Source organism: Bufo bufo, chromosome 2 (assembly GCF_905171765.1).
Source record: "Bufo bufo chromosome 2, aBufBuf1.1, whole genome shotgun sequence".
In the NCBI taxonomy this organism is placed as follows: Eukaryota; Metazoa; Chordata; class Amphibia; order Anura; family Bufonidae; genus Bufo; species Bufo bufo.
In genome coordinates this window covers 9,399,769-9,409,545 of record NC_053390.1, presented here as the reverse complement: position 1 = coordinate 9,409,545, position 9,777 = coordinate 9,399,769, and the positions used below count along the sequence as shown (strand labels likewise).

General features: G+C 46.3%; 1 protein-coding gene across 1 annotated transcript; it reads left to right on the top strand.

The window, feature by feature from the left end:
• The first annotated feature begins 4,735 nt into the window (after positions 1-4,735).
• Positions 4,736-9,200, top strand: LOC120990610 (gastrula zinc finger protein XlCGF7.1-like). Its single transcript, XM_040419530.1, has 2 exons — positions 4,736-4,796; positions 8,274-9,200. The coding sequence occupies exons 1-2, from the start codon at positions 4,736-4,738 to the stop codon at positions 9,089-9,091; spliced, it is 879 nt and encodes a 292-aa protein (XP_040275464.1). The 3' UTR covers positions 9,092-9,200.
• The last annotated feature ends 577 nt before the right edge of the window (positions 9,201-9,777 follow it).

The window sequence follows — 9,777 nt, the reverse complement described above, 5'->3', positions numbered from 1 at the left end:
TTGACAGGGTGGAGTGGGGATTCCTTTGGAAGGTTTTGGGAAGGATGGGATTTTGTACTAGATTTAAAAATTTGTATAAGTCCTCTACTGCAAGACTGAATATTAATGGCAGCCTGACGGAGAGCTTGTCTTTGTTGTCCACTCTCCCCATTGTTATTCGATATTTATATTGAGCCCCTCGCTGCTAGAGTTAGGCAGGACTCCGGGATTGAGGGGTTTGGGATACTAGGAGCAGAAGACTCTCTCTATACGTGGATGACGTGTTGTTTTTTATGTTTTTTATAAATTATACTAATACCTCACTTCACAAACTTATTCAAATAGTTAACGCCTTTGGTGCAGCTTCGGGTTTTGATATCAACTGGTCAAAGACAAGGCTTATGCCTGTGGATAGACCTGAATATTCTATTGAGAGGCCCTTGAGTTTGCTTAGGATTTCTGATTCATTTGAATATTTGGCCATGATTATATCCCCTAAAGTTGAAGATTTTTTACATCTAAATCTGATTCTATTGATAAGTAAGTTGAGGTCAAAAGGGACAGTATGGCTTCGACTTCCTTTAACTAGAGCTGACAGAATATGGTGATATCACCCCAACTCCTCTATATTCTTAGAAGTTCCCCATTGTGGATTTAGGAGACATTTTTTAAGTTGAGAGATTTATTAATGATCTGCTGTGGGGAAGAAAGCGGGTGAGGCTCAAATTGGAATACCTTTATGAGCCGATGGAGCAGGGAGGGTTGGACCTTCCTTATTTTAAGGGATTTTATAACTTAACAGCTATGGCTTTATAATCACTGGGAGGAAAGTTCACTCTGTAGGAATTTGTTGAGAAGATCTACATGTGATAATACGGTTACATTATTAGAGTCTGGGTTATTATCACAGAAAGCATGTTATTATAGGATATAAGAGGAGAGAACTACAATCCCCAGCATGGTCAGGTTGTTATTACAGCACATCAGTAATGAGAACTACCTATTACTTCAGCAGCTGCCAGAATCCATCACCTCATAGATTTCTTCTCCTCATGTCACTGACACCTGCTCCATGAGGGGAAAAGTCACTGCTCTTCTACTCTGACCACGTGACAGTGACGTCATCACAGCCATATTCCCCCTCCTTTTTTCCCGCCCCCTGCACTGATCACATGATGGTGACATCACCCTAGGTCCTACACCACCTTTTATACTCCCCACTGCTGAGCTCCACCCCCAGCACTGATCACATGACTATGACGTCACCCCAGGTCCTTCAACACCTTTTATCATCCCCACTGCTGAGCCCTGCCCCTGCACTGGTCACATGACCGTGACGTCACCCCAGGTCCTTCACCACCTCCTCTCCACTGCTGAGCCCCGCCCTCTGCACTGGTCACATGACGGTGACGTCACCGCAGGTCCTTCAGCTCTGGCAGTGCAGCAGATACTGGGCAGGTCCTGGTCAGTAGTCAGGGCTTTGTTCACTCTGGTATCAGCCATTCCTCCAGCCTACAGGTAAGATGAGCTGTGAGGAGACAGTGTGGTGGAGAGCTCAGACATGTCACCTCTGGAGATTCTCCTCCATTACACACAAGGAATCCTTCTCCGCTCCTCAGCTTAGTATGATGGGGGAGGAGTAGTGGGGGTTGTCATCATTTACTGGCCCCTGACTGTCCTGGTGAGGGGCCCCTGCCTCCAGGAGGAGAATGAATGGAGCGGGGCCCGGCCTGAGCTCAGCTCTCTCCAGTCTCTTCTCTAGGAGTTCTGGACACAGCTGAGCACAGCCCAGAGGTGGGACCTGCATCTATCAGACATTTATCTCCTGTGGAGCCACCAAAAATCTCCATGTTTAGGCCCCTGGAATCCATGTGGTGGGGGCTCTGAGAAGCGGGGCCCCTCCAGGCTCAGGAAGTGCGGTTCTGGAGGTGACATCTGGTCTTGTCCCCTGGATGATTTCCTCTCCTCTTCTCATAAAGGCGCCTGCAGTACTAGAAGCCTCCAGCTCCTCTAGTTCTCTCCTCTTCTCCTGAATGACCACCAAGGATGGACAGGAAGGAGATCAGCAGAAGAATATTAGACCTCACCTTGGAGATCATCTCCCTGCTGAGCGGAGAGGTAAACTTTTCTAGATTTCTCTCCTCTTTATTGTCTTCTGTAACAAGTCAGACATCGGGAAGGAGAATCCATCATAGGAAGAGCCCAGGGTCCTGGAGAACGGCCTCCAGACCTTCCAAGTGATGGAGAACCTGGAGATCAGCCCCCAATATGGTGAGTGATGTGTCATGTGACCAGTGACCAATAGTCATGTTGTAGGAGCCATGAGGAGGTAAGTAGGCACGTTGTACCAGGAGGAGAGGGCCGGAGGAGAGCACATGGCCCCTGAAGGGTTTACTCCCTAAGTGTCTCTCTCCATCCACAGGAGTACACAATAGTGAAGAAGACATCGGAGGACTGTGTGACTCCCATCATCCATCTCCAGGAGTCAGGAGGGCGGAGCAGGACCCCTCCCCCCATCACAGAGCCTCCCCCTCACCCCCTGATACATGAGCAGAAGATCCTAGAACTCACCCACAAGATGATGGAGCTGCTGACTGGAGAGGTGACACTGCTGGGAATGCTGGGAAATTCTCCAGTAACAGCACTGGAGGGGTCTGGGTGATGACGGTGTCATTGTGTTGTCAGGTTCCTATAAGGTGTCAGGACGTCACTGTCTATTTCTCCATGGAGGAGTGGGAGTATATAGAAGGACACAAGGATCTGTACAAGGAGGCCATGATGGAGGAGCACCAGCCTCTTATATCACAGGGTAAGACCCGTCATGTGCAGTGTATACACGTGTGTGCAGTGACATGTAATGGAGGAGCACCAGCCTCTTATATCACAAGGTAAGAGCCGTCATGTGCAGTGTGTACACGTGTGTGCAGTGACATGTAATGGAGGAGCACCAGCCTCTTATATCACAGGGTAAGAGCCGTCATGTGCAGTGTGTACACGTGTGTGCAGTGACATGTAATGGAGGAGCACCAGCCTCTTATATCACAGGGTAAGACCCGTCATGTGCAGTGTATACACGTGTGTGCAGTGACATGTAATGGAGGAGCACCAGCCTCTTATATCACAAGGTAAGAGCCGTCATGTGCAGTGTGTACACGTGTGTGCAGTGACATGTAATGGAGGAGCACCAGCCTCTTATATCACAGGGTAAGAGCCGTCATGTGCAGTGTGTACACGTGTGTGCAGTGACATGTAATGGAGGAGCACCAGCCTCTTATATCACAAGGTAAGAGCTGTCATGTGCAGTGTATACACGTGTGTGCAGTGACATGTAATGGAGGAGCACCAGCCTCTTATATCACAGGGTAAGAGCCGTCATGTGCAGTGTATACACGTGTGTGCAGTGACATGTAATGGAGGAGCACCAGCCTCTTATATCACAGGGTAAGAGCCGTCATGTGCAGTGTATACACGTGTGTGCAGTGACATGTAATGGAGGAGAACCAGCCTCTTATATCACAAGGTAAGACCCGTCATGTGCAGTGTGTACACGTGTGTGCAGTGACATGTAATGGAGGAGCACCAGCCTCTTATATCACAGGGTAAGAGCCGTCATGTGCAGTGTATACACGTGTGTGCAGTGACATGTAATGGAGGAGCACCAGCCTCTTATATCACAAGGTAAGAGCCGTCATGTGCAGTGTATACACGTGTGTGCAGTGACATGTAATGGAGGAGCACCAGCCTCTTATATCACAAGGTAAGACCCGTCATGTGCAGTGTATACACGTGTGTGCAGTGACATGTAATGGAGGAGCACCAGCTTCTTATATCACAAGGTAAGAGCCGTCATGTGCAGTGTATACACGTGTGTGCAGTGACATGTAATGGAGGAGAACCAGCCTCTTATATCACAAGGTAAGAGCCGTCATGTGCAGTGTATACACGTGTGTGCAGTGACATGTAATGGAGGAGCACCAGCCTCTTATATCACAGGGTAAGAGCCGTCATGTGCAGTGTATACACGTGTGTGCAGTGACATGTAATGGAGGAGCACCAGCCTCTTATATCACAAGGTAAGACCCGTCATGTGCAGTGTATACACGTGTGTGCAGTGACATGTAATGGAGGAGCACCAGCCTCTTATATCACAAGGTAAGAGCCGTCATGTGCAGTGTATACACGTGTGTGCAGTGACATATAATGGAGGAGCACCAGCCTCTTATATTCCAGGGTAAGAGCCGTCATGTGCAGTGTATACACGTGTGTGCAGTGACATGTAATGGAGGAGCACCAGCCTCTTATATCACAAGGTAAGAGCCGTCATGTGCAGTGTGTACACGTGTGTGCAGTGACATGTAATGGAGGAGCACCAGCCTCTTATATCACAGGGTAAGAGCCGTCATGTGCAGTGTATACACGTGTGTGCAGTGACATGTAATGGAGGCCATGTGTTCAGTCACTGTGTGCTTGTGTCTCCACAGATGGATCCAGGAGGAGAAATCCACCAGAGAGATGTCCCCGTCCTCTGTATTCCCAGGACTGTCCAGAGGAGAAGCTCCCAGAGAACCCTCAGGTAGATGGAGCTGAGCCCTATACACATCTATATAGGGGGTCCTGCAGTCATAGAGGGGTCATAGATTGTGGGGGTCTCTTCTGTGGATCTGTTAGATTTCCCACCCGTCTGCTGTATTGTCCTGAATTGTTACAGATGACAAATCAGGGGGAAGATGTGACTGAGGATGAAGAAGAGTGGATGATGGGCGATCCCCCGTGTAAGAGTGAAGTGGTGGAGGACATTCCAGGAGATGTCACCACAGGTAAGGAATCATGAATGGAGAAAGTGATATCAGATTCTGTCCTTGGTGACTTCAGGGCAGGAGGAGAATCTGATCTCCGGCTGCTGCGCTGCTTTTTGATTGGAGATGTCCCCACCCCATGATGAAGGGTTCCCCTTATTCAAGCGGACGGTGATCTCTGATCAGATTCTTCTCTCATTCTGGCTGAAGGAGAGCCGTAGTTCCTACATTTGTGTTTGAATGGCCACAGATAATTTATTTTTTTACCTACAGAGCTTGTACAATGTTTTTTGGGCAGAAACTGTGGAGAAAAATTCCTACAAGGGAGGTGCCCACACAGAGCCACCACCATACATGCTTGCCCTAGGTCTGACAGCTTTTGAGCCTTCACCAACAGCAGCGGCATCACCTGCTGCCGAGCTGACCACAATATTAGCAGATTGGCCTCTAGCGTTCATTTCTTTATGTTTTGGCTGTACACTGACTCGGTTTATTATTGCTGCCCCACCCTCCTCCTATGTGATCACCACCTCCTCATCACCCTGCCCCAGGTCCTGTCTGATGCACAAATATCATCATCGCCATGTTTTTCAAACTGTGATGTCATCGGCTCCTTGCACGCGCTCATGATTCCCACCTCTGTACTTGTTCCAAGTGCCACTACCACCAGAGCTATCAGTGCCCTTGTCACCACCACCAACACACCTATGCATCTCGGTCATCAGATCCAGATCCTCTGCATCCACCTGAACCTCCTCTAGGCAGTCTAAATGCTGACTGTTCTCACACAACTCATCAACAGGAAGACTTTCTTGAAGATCTTTCATAAAACCCGAGGTTGAGTCTCTGCTGCCCCACAAGGAGAGGGGGGTGATTATAGATATGATGTAATTGTGAGGCCACAAGAAGAAGCAGGAGAAATGCGCTGAATCCTGGCTTGATCAGAGGTAACATCAACAACATCCTGCTGTGACTGAGATGATGAGTGAACCATCCAGTCCACAATCTCTGCTTCCTCCACAATAATAGTCTGTTGCCAGGGGTGTAACTACCATAGTGGCAGACCATGTGACTGCTATGAGGCCCAGGGCAAGAGAGGGCCCAGTCTTAGTTGGGATTATCTCCACTTCCACTGGAAGTAAAAACTTGGTCAGGACTCTACCCTCCAAAGGAACAGCTTTTAGTAAACGAGGCAGTGGAAAAATGGGCCAAGGGTCATTGAAAAGGGATTGGGCAGAAACCCTCCTGTCCTGTGTGGGGGGCCTGGTTTGATCCTTGCTATGGGGCCCTTACTTCTCTACCTACGCCACTGTCTGTTGCCTACGGGAAGAGAGGGAGAACCATGGCGTGCTACTACTGGGCGAACGGCTGGTGCCGACTGTGCTGCTTGGACTACACTCACATTCTGACTTGCTGGTTAAGTGGAATGAGTGTTTGGTTTTCTATTACTCTGCCCATTGCCAGTCTCTTCGTCATTTACCAGACATTTCATTGTGAAGTCACTCGGTATCGGTGGACAGAGTCCACTACAATACATGGAATCTGTGACTCACGAAATTATGTCGAGTGGAAAGACTGGTACCAGTTTTTGATAAATGGAATTTGTTGAACTTTAAAAAAAATAATTGGCAGCAAAAAACACAATTGCACTCTACGATGTAATGGTGAGTGAGGCAAAACAAAAAACAGCAAATAAAAAAACAAATGCACAATTGGAGCCCATTACAAAATACGGGGACTGTGACACAGGAAAACCATTCACTGTCAGGTCAGGTTTGGTACACTTAATAAAGGTGTTTTTATGGCACTTGTTAACTGATAACAGATCTTCTGGATAGATGATCAGTATCTGATCGGTGGGGGGATGACTCCTGGGACCCCGGCCAATCAGCTGTTTGAGAAGACAGGAAGCTTCTATGAGTGCCACAGCCTTCTGTCTGCTTACCCTAGGCCGGTGAAGTCATGTTTATCGGTCACGTGGCCTAAGAGCAGCTCATAGAAGTGAATGGGGCTGAGCGCGATACCAAGCACGACCACTATACAATGTACGGTGCTGTGCTTGGTGAGCAGGGAGAAGGCCGCAGAGCTCACAGGAGCATCGGTGGGAGGCACATTTCCCCGCGCTGCCTGTAGCATACGAAGGCTTGTTTAGCCGAATGAGTATGAGGAGGCGGGAGAGATAGGTGTTGACTGTATGTTTCAGCGTAACGCTGTCCCTGTAAGGCCCTGAATTAGCGGTATGGTTTGCGTCTAAGGGTAGATTTACACAACCTGTTACTCACGACAACGTAACAAGCCATAAACAACGTATTGGCCCCGTGGAGCCAAATTTCGTCTTGCCGAAGACCCGTGAGACTTCGGTGAATGACTACAGTATTCCTATCTGCATATCCAAAGTGGGCTTTGGTACTGGCTGGTACCTCGTTACCAAAGACCACTTTAGATTCCTATTTTTAAATGTTTTAAATACGCAGATAGGCATACCAAAGTCATTCATTCAAGTCTTACGTGACTCCGTGTAAGATGACGTTTGGCTCCATGGAGTCAATACATTTTAATGCTGTGCAGAAACAGCATTAGTAACATAGTACATAAGGCCGAAAAAAGACATTTGTCCATCCAGTTCGGCCTGTCATCCTGCAAGTTGATCCAGAGGAAGGCAAAAAAAAACATTTTTGAACGAATCGACTTCAGGTCTATGATCCGATGCGAAACCTACTTAAGGGGTTAAGCTCTAGGTGTACATTATGAAATGGATTTTCCAAGTGACTTCATCAGGTCTAAGAGATCTATATAATCAGGAATGTGATAAGGAATGTGACGGATCCTCATTAAGTTCTTGTATCACAGTGATGCTGATTTGGTACTAAAGGCCCAACTGCATTGGCAGAGGACTTGTTCGATAGGCAGACATGGTTGTACTTTTCAAATTTTTACATTTTATCAAGTTATGGTTTATGTGATACTAGTGATCATGGGGTGCATGGTGACGGGGGAGTCGTGGAATTTGTAAAAGTGTTGTAGAAAACTTTATTAGACTTTGTTCACATGGCAAAATCCACAGCAGAAAAATCTGTAGCAGAAAAGTAGCCGAAAAATAGTTTCAAGCGTTTTGAGTGAGGTTTTTTATTCTCCATTGACTTCTATAGAGATCCAACATGAAATCTGCTTCAAAGAAGTAACATATCTATCACATGTACAAGGTGTGAATGGAAAGCTGTTGCTGTCATTTTGAATGTGGGAATATATAATAGAAATTCCCCATTTTCCACTGCTAAATCAGTTGTAGATTTTGCCCATGTGATATTAGCCTAAGGCTGAAATCCCACATGCAATTTTTGATGCTGTTTTTCAGCCAGACATAACTGGATCCAAAATAAGTGTCTTATTCCTCTCCTTTCTGTGGGTTCCACTTCCAGCCTAATAGGAATTTTATACGTTTCTGTACTTTATGGTTTGGGAAAAAAATCACACAAATTCCAATTTTTATCTTAACAGGAAATCTCAGTAAGAATTCTGAAGGAAACTTCATGTTATCACTAGATCATAAAGTAGAAGATGAAGATATCATGCAGTGCTCCTCAGGAGAAAACCTCATTACCCTTATTGTACATCCAGGACCTCACAGTACAGATCTATCATATAATCCCTCTGATCACGAGAAACCTTCTCCTGACCAATCACAGATTGTTACTACAAGTACAGGTCAGAAAGGGGGTGAAAGATTTCACTGTGGTAAAGAGTCCACAAAAGGCTCAGTTCTTTCTATACACAAATCAATTCACACAATAAAGAAGCCATACTCCTGTTCAGAATGTGGAAACAGCTTTCGAGAAAAAGCACATCTTATTGTACACGAGAGATGTCACACAGGAGAGAAACCACATTCATGTTCAGAATGTGGGAAATGTTTTACATGGAAATCACATCTTGCTACACATGAGAGAATTCACACAGGAGAAAAGCCATATTCATGTCCAGAATGTGGGAAATGTTTTACACAGAAATCACATCTTGTTAAACACCGGAGATTTCATACAGGAGAGAGGCTGTATTCATGTTCACTATGTGGGAAATGTTTTACGCAAAGATCAGATCTTGTTAGACATGAGAGAAGTCACACAGGAGAGAAACCGTATTCATGTTCAGAATGTGGGAAATGTTTTAATGATAAATCAAATCGTATTGCACATCAGAGAGTGCACACAGGGGAGAAGCCATACTACTGTTCAGATTGTGGGAAATGTTTTAATAATAAATCAAATCTTGTTGCACATCAGAAACTACATACAAGGGAGAAGCCGTATTTATGGTAAGATTATGGGACTAAGCCAAACTTAGTCATCAGAGCAGTCACACGGAGGATAATCTGTTTTGATGTTCTGTATGTGAAAAATGTTTTACTTGGAAATAAAGATTTAAAAATCATCAGAGAATTGATAGGTGACGTGATGATGGAGGGAGGGGCTATGTCACGCCCCCAACACCCCTCCTCCTACTTTGCTATGCTGAACTTCGGCGTCCGCATGTAGCGGAGCCGCTCTGGATGTTGGAGGTGCCGCCGTGCTGCCTGTGGTTAACAGAGTTGCTCCCCTTCTGAGTCGGCGCTCCCTGGAATAAGGAGGTTGCGGGCTTCTGCTGGCTTTCTCCGTCTCCTCCACTCCTGACGGGATCGGAAGGCCTGGCTGTCTGTCTTCTGCCTCCACCTGCCATAATGTTATTTTCTGTCTCTTGGCTCTATGAATAGGCCCCCTCTGCCTCCATTAATAAGCCACCTATTCTATGAGCCTTGAAAGTGCCCCCCTGACCCCTCTGCCGCTCATCAGGTATATATATGTTTATAAGTGCCTACAGCTCATTTTGTTTGTGATACTTCTGATGTTGCTATCAAATATGCACTGGGACTGACCTAGATGAACTGCTGCTGAATTTTCTCAACTTGCATGGAAAAACTATTATGAATGGTTTATACTGAGACTATATTTTTTCTTTTTTTTTCTTC

What these genes read in the sequence shown, in the direction of transcription:
- LOC120990610 (XM_040419530.1), top strand. Translation starts at nt 4,736, where the DNA reads ATGGGCGATCCCCCGTGTAAGAGTGAAGTGGTGGAGGACATTCCAGGA. An exon ending in TCCAGGAGATGTCACCACAG is followed by an intron (nt 4,797 to 8,273) that starts GTAAGGAATCAT and finishes TTATCTTAACAG; the next exon opens with GAAATCTCAGTAAGAATTCT.